At 49.6% G+C, this 15,308-nt stretch overlaps 1 protein-coding gene across 3 annotated transcripts; it reads left to right on the forward strand.

Moving 5' to 3' along the window:
* Window positions 1-311: 311 nt before the first annotated feature.
* Window positions 312-13,954, forward strand: LOC140000397 (RAC-beta serine/threonine-protein kinase). Of its 3 annotated transcripts, XM_072030274.1 has the most exons (15): window positions 312-551; window positions 1,542-1,633; window positions 3,191-3,286; window positions 4,577-4,705; window positions 5,379-5,490; window positions 5,573-5,726; window positions 5,818-5,949; window positions 6,214-6,279; window positions 6,524-6,592; window positions 6,914-7,036; window positions 7,853-7,981; window positions 10,257-10,471; window positions 10,551-10,638; window positions 11,987-12,089; window positions 13,504-13,954. In XM_072030274.1, exons 3-15 carry the CDS (start codon window positions 3,241-3,243, stop codon window positions 13,581-13,583), a joined length of 1,446 nt encoding a protein of 481 aa, XP_071886375.1. In that variant the 5' UTR covers window positions 312-551; window positions 1,542-1,633; window positions 3,191-3,240; the 3' UTR covers window positions 13,584-13,954. The 3 variants fall into 3 exon arrangements, with proteins under 3 accessions (XP_071886375.1, XP_071886374.1, XP_071886376.1); XM_072030273.1 differs by lacking the exon at window positions 1,542-1,633; XM_072030275.1 differs by lacking the exons at window positions 312-551; window positions 1,542-1,633 and adding an exon at window positions 1,879-2,607.
* Window positions 13,955-15,308: the final 1,354 nt, after the last annotated feature.

Below are 15,308 nucleotides of genomic sequence, written 5' to 3' on the forward strand. Positions count from 1 at the left end.
GGTTGATTTTCCTGTTTTTGTTCAAAATCCGGGTTTTTTCTCCCAATTTTCCTCAAAATCTGCACTTTCCTTCCCAATTTCAAAACCCACATTTCTCCCTTTCTTCCTCACTCACATCGATGGGGGGGAAACCTATTTAAAAAATAAGACTCCCCCGCACCCCTTACGCTTCAATTTTCCCAATTTTACTATTTTTTCCCTTTTTCCCCTCATTCTCCTCACAGGGCCCGCCGAGGGCACTGCGCATGCGCGGCGCTCACCGCGCAGCCCCTCCCCTCTCCCCCCTGCCCGTGCGCATGCGCGGGCGGGGCGGCGGCGCGGCGCATGCGCAGTGCGCGCCGCGGGGCGGCTGGCGGGGTCCTTCCCTCAGCGTCCCCCTCGCCCCCTCCCCTCCGCGGCCGTCTCCGCTTCCTGCGTGCGTGGGCCCGCGGCGGGCGGGGTTTCCGGGAGCGCCGCCGCCGTCCGCGCGGATTAAGCGCCTCAGGAGCCTCCCCGCCGCCGCCACCGGGATGAGCGGCGGCCGACGGCCGGTTTCACGGCGTCCATGACAGGTGAGGAGCCGGCCCCGCGTTCCCTGCGCTCCCCGCGGCCCCCCCCGCGCGGCGCAATGGTCTCGCCCGCCCCCCGCTGGGCGCTGTGGGGACCGTACCATGCGCCGCGCGCCCAGAGGGGGGGCGCGGCGGCGGCCCCCGCGCCTCGTAGTGGACCCGTCCGCTCGCTGAGAAGGGGGGGCTGCCCTGCGGACCGTACCATCCGCGGCCCTGCGGAGGGGGGGGTGCGGCGGCGTCCCCCGCGCTGCGCTTTGGACCCGTCCGCTCGCTGATTCGGTTGCCTTGCGGACCGTACCATTCTCGGCAGGGATGGGGGGGGGAGGGCTCCCCCCGCCTCCATCTTGCGCCCGCCCGCCTCAGAGCGGGGGGGGACGAGGCGCGGAGCGAACCACTCGCCTCCGCGGGGGGGTTTGGGGGGGGGGAGGCGATTTTGGGGGGATTTCTTGAATTTTGGGGTGCGCCTGAGGGTGGGGAGGGGGTTAGCAGTGGGGGGGGGTTGTTTTGGGGGGTTGTGGTGTTGTGGGGGGGCTGTGGGGGGTGTTAGAGGGGCATGGAGTTGAGGGGAGCTTTTTGGGGGAGTTTTGGGGGTTTTTGAGTTTTTTTTGGGGAGTTTATGAGGTAAAAGTGGGGGGTTAGGGGCTGGGGGGGGGCCCTGCTGTGGTGCTGAGGGGTTTTGGGGGGGCTCTAGGCTGGGAGAGGGGCATTTGGGGGCTGTTTGGGGCCCCAACATCCCCCACCCCTCAAAAAATAATAAACCACCCCAAAATAAATAAACCACCCCAAAATGCCGAACCCCAAAAAGCCCCTTTTGTACCCCAAAATCTCATCCAACCCTCACCATGCTCCCTTGGGTTGCCCTGAGGCCGGGAGCCTCGGTGCCAGCCCCCCCGTGAGGTGCCACCGCTCGGGGTTTGGTTTTCGAGCGCCGAAAAACCCGATTCGGGGTCTTTTTGGGGTTGGGGTTTGTCGCTAACTCCCTTTGCCGTACAGGGCTCGGGATCCTGAAAGCGAACGGTGGAGGAGAGCCCGGTCCTGAACCTAAAAGCAGAGCTCAGGGCTCGAGGAGGCGCTTACAGGAGCAGGTTGGGATCCTGAGGGCTCGAAATGGGTGAAAAAAGCGACATTTTGGGCCAACGAGATGCCTTTGGCGTCCCCGTGGCGCTGTCAGGGGACAACTCCTTGCTTGGGGGCTCTGCCTCGCGTGTGCTCAGAGCCTCACCTGCACCACGACCCCACTGGAGAAATTAACGGCCAATTAACGACTTTTCCTCGGTAATTAGAGGTTTTTCACATCAAAACGGTGCCAAACGAGACCCTAAAGGCTCGCCCCGACGCCCAATTTCTGCTCGACCCCACACCGAGCGGCCCCGATGCCTCTTTTGGGAGCTGGGCTGAGCCCGCAGCACTCGAATAACCCACACTCAATAAACCATCGCTTGGACAGCGTGAAAAAGCAGGATTTTAACCAAAAAAACAGAAATAAAAGCGGCTTCTTCGAGGTTTTTAACCCAGGAACGCATCCCAGGATGGATTTTTGCCCTTCCCAGCGAGGCACGGGGGAAATCTGCGCTGAATGAGGCTCGAGATGGTGGCCTGAGTTGGGAAAACCCTTTTATCACAGTCTCAGGCATCCCAACGGGCCAAAAAAGTGCCAATTTGGGTAAATTTGTGGAGAAAAAATGAATTTGGACAGCAGGAGGAGGGGGCTGGACGCCAGGAGACCCCTGGGCATCGCTCCTGTTCCATGAAGCCGAGGGAGAGATGAAGGCGCCCCGAATTGAACACCAAACGCCCAGGAAGATTAACAAAATCGCCGTTTTCCTCCCCAAATTGACCCGAATGAAGAAACCCCGCGGTGCCGCAACCCGAAAATCAATAGCGGGGGCGCTGCCAGGCAGACTTTACCCCCTTTTGGGGTGAGAGCAGCTCCCGAGCTCTCCTCAGCGCCGATTTTTTCCTCCCCGAGCGTCGCTTCGAGGTTTTGGAGCTTTATCCTCAGCTGCCCGAGGAGAAACCGCGGCCGTTTTGGGGTTAAATGAGCCTGAAACAGCTTCAGGTTAGCGCTCAGGATTTTGGTGCGGACAGCTCCGGCTTTTAAATAATTCTGGGTGGTTTTACCCTAAATCCAGCGCCGATTTCTCAGCGCGTCCCTTTCTCTAGAGGCCGTGCGACGCTTTCCGAACCTCCCCCTCCTCCCAGAGGCGTATTTTGGGGGATAAAACTGGGATTTTGGGGCTGATCCGGAGCAGGGAGAAGTCCTGCAGGCTCCAAACCTCCGCGGCACCGTCCCGTTGCGCCGTTTTTCCCCCCCCGGGGCCGGGTTTTGGGGCTGGGTTTTAGGGCCGGGGTTAATCCCGGCGGGTGACTCTGATTAAATTCTGCTCGAGCTGTTTATTTCACTCAAATCCCCGCTTCTTACCCCAAAGCTCTCGGCCCTCCACGATGGCAGCCTCGCGGCCACAACTCATTTTCTGCGGGGATTTGGTTTAAAAAACCTCGGGTAGGGGGGGTTAAATCGACGAATAACCACGACTTCGTCCTCAGGCATCACCCCCAGCTCCTCTTTTGGGCTCAAAAGAGCGGAAAAAGAGATTTTCTGCCCGCCCCAAGCCCTGATAACCCTTTCCTTCCCCCCCCAGGTCGCTAGCCGTGTCCCCGGTCCCGCAGCGAGGAGGCGAGAGGCAGCGCCATGAGCGAGGTGGCGGTGGTGAAGGAGGGCTGGCTGCACAAGAGAGGTGAGCAGCGGGGCTGCCGAGGTCCCAAACAGCTTTCGGGTGGCCGTCGATTTGGTTTGATTTTGTTTTTTTTTAAAGCTTTCCCCAAATCTGGGGCTCCTCCCTTTAACCGAGACCAATTTGGGGCTCCTCTCTTTAACCATTATAATTTTGGGGCTCCCCTTTTTAACAAAGACAAATCTGGGGCTCCTCAATTTAACCAAGACAAATTTGGGGCACTTCCCCTTAACTGAGACAAATTTGGGGCTCCTCTCTTTAACCAAGACAAATTTGGGGCACTTCCCCTTAACTGAGACAAATTTGGGGCTCTTCTCTTTAACTAAGACAAATTTGGAGCTCCCCTCTTTATCCAAGACAAATCTGGGGCTCCTTTTTAACCAAGATGAATTTGGGGCTTCTCTCTATAACCATAAATTTGGGGCTCCTTTTTAACTGAGATGAATTTGGGGCTCCTCTCTTTATCCAAGACAAATTTGGGGCTCCTTTCTTTAACCAAGACAATTTTGGGGCTCCTTTCCTTAACCAAGACAAATTTGGGGCTCCTCTTTATCCAAGACAAATCCGGGGCTCCTCAATTTAACCAAGACAAATTTGGGGCACTTCCCCTTAACCGAGACAAATTTAGGGCTCCTCTCTTTAACTAAGACAAATTTGGAGCTCCCCTCTTTATCCAAGACAAATTTGGGGCTCCTTTTTAACCAAGATGAATTTGGGGCTTCTCTCTTTAACCAAGACAAATTTAGGGCTCCCCTGTCCTTAACCAAGGCAAATTTGGGGCTCCTCTTTTTATCCAAGACGAATTTGGGGCTTCTCTCTTTAACCAAAACAAATTTGGGGCTCCTTTTTTTAACCACAACAAACTTGGAGCTCCTCTCCTTAACCAAAACAAATTTGGGGCTCCCCTCTTTAACCACAACAAATTTGGGGCTCCCCTCTTTATCCAAAACAAATTTGGGGCTCCCCCCTGTTTAATTAAGACAAACCCCCCCCCTTTAACTGCTCCTTTCCCCCCTTGCTGCCCCGCGGCCCCCCGCGCGTATTTTTAGCCTGCGGAGCAGCTGCGTGGGGCTTTTTTATTTTTAGCTCTGCCCGTTGCGAATCTCCCTTTCTTTTTTTTTTTTCATCCACCGAGAGTTTTTGGGGGCAATTCAGGAGCTTTTAGGGAAGAAGGCGGCGGCACAGCACCGAGCAATGATACGGAAAAAACCGAGAGCCCGGCTTGGGGTGAAACCAGCTCCTTTTTGGTTCGTTTTCTTACACTTTTGGACAATTTTTTCCCATTTTTTGCAGGGGAGTACATCAAGACGTGGCGCCCCCGGTACTTCCTGCTGAAGAGCGATGGCTCCTTCATCGGCTACAAGGAGCGCCCCGAGACCTCCGACCACAGCTTGCCCCCCCTCAACAACTTCTCGGTGGCGGGTAGGTGGGCGCGGGGAAAGCTTCCCCTTCCTTTTTTCCCCTCTCCCCTTCCTTCCTTCCTTTTTGCCCTCTCCCCTTCCTTCCTTCCTTTTTTCCCCTCTCTCCGTCCTTCCTTCCTTCCTTTTTGCCCTCTCCCTGTCCTTCCCTTTTGCCCCTCTCCCCCTTAACTTCCCTTTTTGCCCTCTTCCCGTCCTTCCTTCCTTCCTTCCTTCCTTCCTTCCTGCCCCTCTCCTCTTCCTTCCTTCCCTTTTCTCCCTCTCCCCTTTCCTTCTTTTTCGCTCTCCCTCTCCCCTTCCTTCCTGCCTTCCTTTCCACCCATCTCCCTTTCCTGCCTGCCTGCCTTCCTTCCTGCTGCTCTCCTCTTCCTCCCTTCCTTCCTTCCTGACCCTCTCCCCTTCCTTCCTTCCTTCCTTCCTTCCTTCCTTCCTTCCCCCCTCCCCTTTCCTTTTTTCCCCCCTCCCCTTTCCTTCCTTCCTTTTTCCCCCCATATTTCCTTTTTCCTCTCCCCTTTCCTTCCTTCCTTCCTTTTTCCCCCCTTCTTTCCTTTTTCCCCTCTCCCCTTTCCTTCCTCCTCACCCTCCCTCTCCCCTTTCCTTCCTTTTTCCCCCCGTATTTCCTTTTCCCCCCTCCCCTTCCTTCCTCCTCACCCTTTTCCTTCCCTTTCCCCTCTCAGAGTGCCAGCTGATGAAAACCGAGCGCCCCCGCCCCAACACCTTCGTCATCCGCTGCCTGCAGTGGACCACGGTCATCGAGCGCACCTTCCACGTCGACTCCCCCGAGGAGCGGTAAAAGCCCCCAAAAACCCCCTTTTTACCCCCAAAAAGCCCCGGGGCTGCTCCTCACCGCCCCCTTTCCCCCCCCGTGCAGCGAGGAGTGGATGCGAGCCATCCAAACGGTGGCCAACAGCCTGAAGAACCAGGAGCCCGAGGTGGACTCCATGGACTACAAATGCGGCTCCCCAAACGACAGCACCGGGGCTGAGGAGATGGAGGTGGCCGTCAGCAAAACCCGAGCCAAGGCGGTGAGGCCAAAAACCCCAAAATTGGGAAGTTTCGGAACCTCCTCGCCCGCGCCGCGACCCCTCGCTCGTTTCTTTTTCCCCCCTCTCTCAGACCATGAACGATTTCGATTACCTGAAGCTCCTGGGCAAAGGCACTTTTGGCAAAGTCATCCTGGTGAGGGAAAAAGCCACCGGGCGCTACTACGCCATGAAAATCCTGCGGAAAGAGGTCATCATCGCCAAGGTAAAGCCCAAAAACCCAAATTTGGCTGATTTTACACCCCCCGGGAGCCCCCGAAACGCTTTGGGGATAAAAACAGGGCACGGGGTGACACCAACCCCACGTGGACGTCGCCTTTTGGTGCCGTGCGGTGGCGTTTCCACGCCCTGCACCCAAAAATGCAGCTTTTTGGGTGCTCCCGGCGCTGTTTTTTGGGTCGAGCGGCGCGGAATCCCCGTTTTCCCAAAAATAAGGGGCTCCCCTTTGTCCCCCCTGCCCCCCACGCAGGACGAAGTGGCGCACACGGTGACGGAGAGCCGGGTGCTGCAGAACACCAGGCACCCCTTCCTGACCGTGAGTACCCCCTAAAAACACCCCAAATCCCCTCCCGCCACCAATATTTTGGGGGTGGGCTCCCCCTGGGGCTCAGGAAGCGCCCCCGAGCCCGTTCATTTTTCGGGGACCCCCTTTTTTTAACCAACCCCGCATCCCCGGGGCGAATCCGGAGCCCCCACCGCCTCCCTTTGCCCTCCTCCTCCTCCGTTTGTCCCTTTTTCTCCTCAAACCCTTTTTTTCCCCTTTTTTTCCCCATTTTTAGGCTCTGAAGTACGCCTTCCAGACCAACGACCGCCTCTGCTTCGTCATGGAGTACGCCAACGGCGGCGAGGTGCGGGCGAACACCGGGATTTGGGGCAAATTCCCTCCAAAATCGATATTCTCAGCCCTTTCCAGCGCCGCCTCCCACCCTCTGTGTTATTTTTCCATTTTTTGGCAAAAAGGAGGGGAAACGGCCCCGTTCTCGCGCACCTCCCGCGTCTCAAGCCGGGCATTTTGCAATATTTGGCTGGAAAGATTTTGGGTGTCGGGAACGGAGCAGCTTAGGGCACGCGTGACCGCCTCAGCTGCCTGCCGAGAGCGATTAGCCGGGGATTTGCTGCTTCCATTTTGTTATTTTTTCCCTTTTTTTTCTTTTTCTTCCCCCAAAAAGCTCTTTTTCCACCTCTCGAGGGAGCGCGTCTTCACGGAGGACCGGGCTCGCTTCTACGGGGCCGAAATCGTCTCCGCCTTGGAGTACCTGCACTCCAGGGACGTGGTCTACAGGGACATCAAGGTACCCAAAATCCCAATTTTAATTATTTCGGGGGGCTCTGCCCACCCCAAACCCCAATTTTAATTATTCCGGAGGGCTCTGCCCACCCCAAACCCCAATTTTAATTATTTCGGGGGCTCTGCCCACCCCAAACCCCAATTTTAATTATTCCGGAGGGCTCTGCCCACCCCAAATCCCAATTTTAATTATTCCGGGGGGCTCTGCCCACCCCAAACCCCAATTTTAATTATTCCGGAGGGCTCTGCCCACCCCAAACCCCAATTTTAATTATTCCGGAGGGCTCTGCCCACCCCGAACCCCAATTTTAATTATTTCGGAGGGCTCTGCCCACCCCAAACCCCAATTTTAATTATTCCGGAGGGCTCTGCCCACCCCAAACCCCAATTTTAATTATTCCGGGGGGCTCTGCCCACCCCAAACCCCAATTTTAATTATTCCGGAGGGCTCTGCCCACCCCAAACCCCAATTTTAATTATTCCGGGGGGCTCTGCCCACCCCGAACCCCAATTTTAATTATTTCGGAGGGCTCTGCCCACCCCAAACCCCAATTTTAATTATTCCGGAGGGCTCTGCCCACCCCAAACCCCAATTTTAATTATTCCGGGGGGCTCTGCCCACCCCAAACCCCAATTTTAATTATTCCGGAGGGCTCTGCCCACCCCAAACCCCAATTTTAATTATTCCGGGGGGCTCTGCCCACCCCAAACCCCAATTTTAATTATTCCGGGGGGCTCTGCCCACCCCAAACCCCAATTTTAATTATTGGACATTGGAATAATTATAGGACAAAAAACCTTTTTCTGCCCCATTTTCCAGCTGGAAAACCTGATGCTGGACAAAGACGGCCACATCAAAATCACCGATTTTGGGCTCTGCAAGGAGGGAATCAGCGACGGAGCCACGATGAAAACTTTCTGCGGCACGCCGGAGTACCTGGCCCCGGAGGTAGTTTTATTGCCCTGGCCCTAAATCGCAGAGATTGCGCCCAAAATTGCCTAAAATCTGTATTTTATTTATTTATTTATTTTTTTGGCACCCAAAATTGCCTAAAATCCGTATTTCTCTTTCTCAAGCCCCAAATCGCAGAGATGGCGCCCAAAATTGCCTAAAATCTGTATTTTTTTTTTTTTTGGGCGCCCAAAATCCATATTTATTTATTTATTTATTTATTTTGGCGCCCAAAATGGCCTAAAATCCATATTTTATTTATTTATTTATTTATTTTGGCGCCCAAAATTGCCTAAAATCTGTATTTATTTATTTATTTATTTATTTTTGGCGCCCCAAATTGCCTAAAATCTGTTTTTTTGTTTTGTTTGTTTGTTTTTTTTGGCGCCCCAAAATGGCCTAAAATCTGTATTTTTTATTTATTTATTTATTTTGGCGCCCCAAATTGCCTAATATACGTATTTATTTATTTATTTATTTATTTTTGGTGCCCAAAATTGCCTAAAATCCGTATTTTTTTTTTATTTTTTTTTTTTGGTGCCCAAAATTGCCTAAAATTCATATTTATTTATTTATTTATTTATTTATTTTGGCGCCCAAAATTGCCTAAAATCTGTTGTGGTTTTTTTTTGTTTTGTTTTTTTGGCGCCCCAAAATGGCCTAAAATCTGTATTTTTTATTTATTTATTTATTTTTGGCACCCAATATTGCCTAAAATCTGTTTTTTTTTTTATTTTATTTATTTATTTTGGCACCCAAAATTGCCTAAAATCCATATTTATTTATTTATTTATTTATTTTGGCGCCCAAAATTGCCTAAAATCTGTATTTATTTATTTATTTATTTATTTTTGCGCCTAAAATCCGTATTTTATTTATTTATTTATTTATTTTTGGTACCCAAAATTGCCTAAAATCTGTATTTATTTATTTATTTATTTATTTTTGCGCCTAAAATCCGTATTTTATTTATTTATTTATTTATTTTTGGTACCCAAAATTGCCTAAAATCTGTATTTATTTATTTATTTATTTATTTGGGCGCCCAAAATTGCCTAAAATCTGTGGGTTTTTTTGTTTGGTTGGTTTTTTGGCGCCCCAAAATGGCCTAAAATCTGTATTTTTTATTTATTTATTTATTTTGGCGCCCCAAATTGCCTAAAATACATATTTATTTATTTATTTATTTATTTATTTTTGGTGCCCAAAATTGCCTAAAATCCATATTTATTTATTTATTTATTTATTTATTTATTTTTGGTACCCAAAATTGCCTAAAATCTGTTGTGTTTTTTTTTTGTTTTGTTTTTTTGGCGCCCCAAAATGGCCTAAAATCCGTATTTATTTATTTATTTATTTATTTTGGCACCCAAAATTGCCTAAAATCTGTATTTTTTTTTTTATTTATTTTTTTTTTGGCACCCAAAATTGTCTAAAATCCGTTTTTTTTTTTTGTTTGTTTGTTTTTTTGGTGCCCCAAAATTGCCTAAAATCCGTATTTCTCTTTCCCAAGCCCCAAATCACAGAGATGGCGCCCAAAATTGCCTAAAATCCGTATTTTTTTCTTTATTTATTTTTTGCGCACAACATTGCCTAAAATCTGTTTTGTTTTTTGTTTTGTTTTGTTTTTTTTTTGGCACCCAAAATTGCCTAAAATCTGTATTTTTTTATTTTTTTATTTTTTTTGGCGCCCAAAATCGCCTAAAATCCGTATTTATTTATTTATTTATTTATTTTGGCACCCCAAATTGCCTAAGATCTGTTTTTTTGTTTTTTGTTGGTTTTTTTTGGCGCCCAAAATTGCCTAAAATCTGTATTTTTTTATTTATTTATTTTTGGCACCCAAAATTGCCTAAAATCTGTATTTTTTTATTTATTTTTTTTTTGGGCGCCCGAAATTGCCTAAAATCCATATTTATTTATTTATTTATTTTTGGCACCCAAAATTGCCTAAAATCTGTTTTTTTTTTTTTAATTATTTATTTTTGGCGCCCAAAATTGCCTAAAATCCGTATTTTTTTAATTATTTATTTTTGGCACCCAAAATTGCCTAAAATCCGTATTTTTTTAATTATTTATTTTTGGCGTCCCAAATTGCCTAAAATCCGTATTTTTTTTATTTTTGGCACCCAAAATTGCCTAAAATCCTTATTTTTCTATTTATTTAATTTTTTTTGCGCCCAAAATTGCCTAAAACCCTTATTTTTTTATTTATTTATTTTTTTTCGCCCAAAATTGCCTAAAACCCTTATTTTTTTTTATTTTTTTTTAGGTTCTGGAGGACAACGACTACGGGCGCGCCGTGGACTGGTGGGGTTTGGGGGTGGTGATGTACGAGATGATGTGCGGCCGCCTCCCCTTCTACAACCAGGACCACGAGCGCCTCTTCGAGCTCATCCTGATGGAGGAGATCCGCTTCCCCCGCACCCTCAGCCCCGAGGCCAAATCGCTGCTGGCCGGGCTGCTGAAAAAAGACCCCAAACAGAGGTGAGGCAGCACGGTCTGGGGGGGGGGGATAGTTTTGGGTTTTTTTGCCCCAAAAACACGGCTCCGTGCCCCCCCGCAGGCTCGGGGGGGGCCCCAGCGACGCCCAGGAGGTGATGGAGCATCGCTTCTTCGCCGCCATCAACTGGCACGACGTGCTGCAGAGGAAGGTGACGAGCGCGGGGACGGCGGGGGGACCACAAACGGCCCCCGGGGGGGCCCTCGTTCACACCCCCTCCCCTTTATTTTATTTTATTTTATTTTATTTATTTTATTTTATTTTATTTTATTTTATTTTGGTTTATTTTGGTTTATATTTTGTTTTGTTTTAATTTGTTTTAATTTGTTTTAATTTTATTTTTTTACTTTATTTTACTTTATTTTAATTTGTTTTACTTTATTTTAATTTGTTTTAATTTGTTTTACTTTATTTTACTTTATTTTACTTTATTTTACTTTACTTTAATTTTATTTTGCTTTATTTTGCTTTATTTTTCTTTATTTTACTTTAATTTTATTTTGCTTTATTTTGCTTTATTTTACTTTATTTTACTTTACTTTAATTTTACTTTAATTTTACTTTATTTTACTTTATTTTACTTTATTTTAATTTTATTTTACTTTATTTTAATTTTACTTTACTTTACTTTAATTTTATTTTATTTTACTTTATTTTAACTTTATTTTACTTTATTTTACTTTATTTTACTTTATTTTACTTTATTTTACTTTATTTTAATTTTATTTTACTTTATTTTACTTTATTTTACTTTATTTTACTTTATTTTACTTTATTTTAATTTTATTTTGCTTTATTTTGCTTATTTTGCTTTATTTTGCTTTATTTTAATTTTATTTTACTTTACTTTACTTTTTTTTTACTTTATTTTACTTTACTTTATTACTTTATTTTACTTTATTTTACTTTATTTTACTTTATTTTACTTTATTTTACTTTATTTCACTTTATTTTACTTTATTCTACTTTATTCTACTTTATTTTAACTTTATTTTACTTTATTATACTTTATTTTACTTTATTTTACTTTATTTTACTTTATTTTACTTTATTTTAATTTTATTCTACTTTACTTTATTCTACTTTATTCTACTTTATTCTAATTTTATTTTAATTTTATTTTACTTTATTTTACTTTATTTTACTTTATTTTAACTTTATTTTACTTTATTTTAACTTTATTTTAACTTTATTTTACTTTATTTTACTTTATTTTACTTTATTATTTTAATTTTATTTCACTTTATTTCACTTTATTTCACTTTATTTTACTTTATTTTACTTTATTTCACTTTATTTCACTTTATTTTAATTTATTTATTTTATTTTATTTTACTTTATTTATTTTACTTTATTTTACTTTATTTTACTTTATTTTACTTTATTTTACTTTATTTCACTTTATTTCACTTTATTTTACTTTATTTTAATTTTATTTTAATTTTATTTCACTTTATTTCAATTTTATTTTTTTACTTTATTTTCTTTTTCCCCTCCAGCTCGTGCCCCCCTTCAAGCCCCAGGTGACGTCGGAGATCGACACGCGCTACTTCGACGACGAGTTCACCGCCCAGTCCATCACCATCACGCCCCCAGACCGCTGTGAGCCCCCCCCCAAAAAAAACCTCCAAAACCCCCCCAAAAAACCCCTCCAAACCCCCCCCAAGGCACAGAATGAGGGCGAGGACCCCCCTGGGACCCCCCCAGCTTTACCAATCCCTCTCGCCCCCCCCCCATCACCATCACGCCCCCAGACCGCTGTGAGCCCCCCCCCAAAAAAAAAAACCTCCAAACCCCCCCAAAAAAAACCTCCAAACCCCCCCCAAAACACAGAATGAGGGCAAGGACCCCCCCCGTGCCCCCCCCCCATCACCATCACGCCCCCAGACCGCTGTGAGCCCCCCCCTTTCATTCCCCCCCCCAAAAAAACCCTCCAAAACCCCCCCAAAAAACCCCTCCAAACCCCCCCCAAAGCACAGAATGAGGGCGAGGACCCCCCTGGGACCCCCCCGGGACCCCCCCAGCTTTACCAATCCCTCTCCCCCCCCCCACCATCACCATCACGCCCCCAGACCGCTGTGAGCCCCCCCCAAAAAAAAAACCTCCAAAACCCCCCCAAATCACAGAAAGAGGGCGAGGACCCCCCCCCGTGCCCCCCCCCATCACCATCACGCCCCCAGACCACTGTGAGCCCCCCCCCTTTCATTCCCCCCCCCAAAAAAACCCTCCAAAACCCCCCCAAAAAACCCCTCCAAACCCCCCCCAAAGCACAGAATGAGGGCGAGGACCCCCCCGGGACCCCCCTGGGACCCCCCCGGGACCCCCCCAGCTTTACCAATCCCTCTCCCCCCCCCCCCATCACCATCACGCCCCCAGACCGCTGTGAGCCCCCCCCCAAAAAAACCCTCCAAGCCCCCCCCAAATCACAGAATGAGGGCGAGGACCCCCCCAGGACCCCCCCGGGACCCCCCTGGGACCCCCCCAGCTTTACCAATCCCTCTCCCCCCCCCCCACCATCACCATCACGCCCCCAGACCGCTGTGAGCCCCCTCCCCGTTCCATTTCCCCCCCCAAAAAAACCCTCCAAAAACCCCCAAAAAACCCCTCCAAACCCCCCCCAAAGCACAGAAAGATGGCGAGGACCCCCCCAGGACCCCCCCGGGACCCCCCTGGGACCCCCCTGGGACCCCCCCAGCTTTACCAATCCCTCCCCCCCCCCCCCCCATCACCATCACGCCCCCAGACCGCTGTGAGCCCCCCCCCAAAAAAAAAAAACCTCCAAAACCCCCCCAAAAACCCCTCCAAACCCCCCCCAAATCACAGAAAGAGGGCGAGGAGCCCCCCGGGACCCCCCCCCCATCACCATCACGCCCCCAGACCGCTGTGAGCCCCCCCCCAAAAAAACCCTCCAAGCCCCCCCCAAATCACAGAATGAGGGCGAGGCCCCCCACGGGACCCCCCCGGGACCCCCCCCAGATTTACCAAACCCCCCCATTTTTTAATTTTTTTTTGGCAGATGACAACCTGGGGTCCCTGGAGAGCGACCAGCGCACCCACTTCCCCCAATTCTCCTACTCCGCCAGCATCCGGGAGTGATGCCGGGGGGGGGGCAATTTCCTCGCACCCCCCCGAGGGACCTTTTGGGGGGGGGGGCAGCGAGCAGCCCCCCCCCCCCCCAGCGTAGGACTGCTTTTTATTTTATTTTATTGTTTATTATATATATTTTTGTTAAAACTCCTAGAAGTGCTCGCAGCTTTTTTAAACCCCCCCCCCCCAAAAAAAAAAAAAACCTTTCGGGGCCTTTCTCCCAGTACGCCCCAGTACGCCCCAGTGTTCCCAGTAAGGACAGGTGCTCCCAAAAAATCCCCGGGGCGGGGGATTCTGCCCCAAAAAAGCAATATAAATTTATATATATTATATTTTTTTTTTTTTTCCTTTTTCTTCGATGCCTTAAAGCCCCCCCCCCATGGGGCAGGGGGGGGGGGGGGCCGGTGCCATTGTCCCCCCCCCCCCCCCCAAAAAATCACCTCCCGGTGGGCTCCGTTGCCGGCGATGGAGCCGGTGGCACCGCACGCCCCGGGGGGGGGGGGGGGCACAAAAATGGGGGGGGGGACACAAAAATGGGGGGGGGGACACCGTCACCGCCGGGCCGGTGACGAGGGGGGGGCGCATCCCCCTCCCAAAATTTGGAGCGGAATTAACTAAAAACGGCCAAATCAAGAAAAAAAGCGGCACGGGACCCCCGGGGGGGGGCACAGGACCCTCAGGGGGGGGCACAGGACCCTCAAGGGGGGGCACAGGACCCCTTGGGGGGGGGATATGGGGTGGGGGGGGTCCTGGTGTCGCGGCCCTCGGATTTGTACGGTACAAGCAATAAAATGTTGGGTTTTTGGTTGTTTTTTGGGGGGTTTTGGGTCTTTCCTGCGTTCTTGGGGACCGCCCCCCCCCCGTCCTACTCCCACGGGGTCTGGTGGGGTTTTGGGGTGGGGGGGGGTGGGATAAGGGATGGGGACTGGGATGGGGACAGGGATGGGATTGGGATGGGACTGGGATAAGGGACTGGGATTGGGGACATGAAACTGGGATAAGGGACTGGGATAAGGGACTGGGATAAGGGACGGGACTGGGACAAGGGATTGGGATGAGACTGGGAGACAACTGGAATGGGGACAGGAGACTGGGATCAGGGACAAGGGGTGGGGATGGGGACAAGGGACTGGGATGTGGGATTGGGATGGGACTGGGACACGGGACTGGGATTGGGACATGAGACTGGGATAAGGGACTGGGATAAGGGACAAGGGACTGGGATGGGGACTGGGATAAGGGACTGGGATGGGGACAAGGGACTGGGACTGGGATGGGGACTGGGATAAGGGATGGGACTGGGATGGGGACGGGGATGGGATTGGGATGGGACTGGGATAAGGGACTGGGATTGGGACATGAAACTGGGATAAGGGACTGGGATAAGGGACAAGGGACTGGGATGGGGACGGGGTGTGGGATTGGGATGAGACTGGGACATGGGACTGGGACTGGGACAAGGGACTGGGATAAGGGATTGGGATGAGACTGGGAGACAACTGGAATGGGGACAGGAGACTGGGATCAGGGACGAGGGGTGGGGATGGGGACAAGGGACTGGGATGGGGACAGGGGACTGGGATGTGGGATTGGGATGGGACTGGGACATGGGACTGGGACTGGGACATGAGACTGGGATAAGGGACTGGGATAAGGGATGGGACTGGGATGGGGACAGGGGTATGGGATTGGGATGGGACTGGGACAAGGGACTGGAATGGGGCCAGGGATGTG

The sequence above is a fragment of the Anas platyrhynchos genome, chromosome 33, assembly GCF_047663525.1.
Source record: "Anas platyrhynchos isolate ZD024472 breed Pekin duck chromosome 33, IASCAAS_PekinDuck_T2T, whole genome shotgun sequence".
Classification (NCBI taxonomy): domain Eukaryota; kingdom Metazoa; phylum Chordata; class Aves; order Anseriformes; family Anatidae; genus Anas; species Anas platyrhynchos.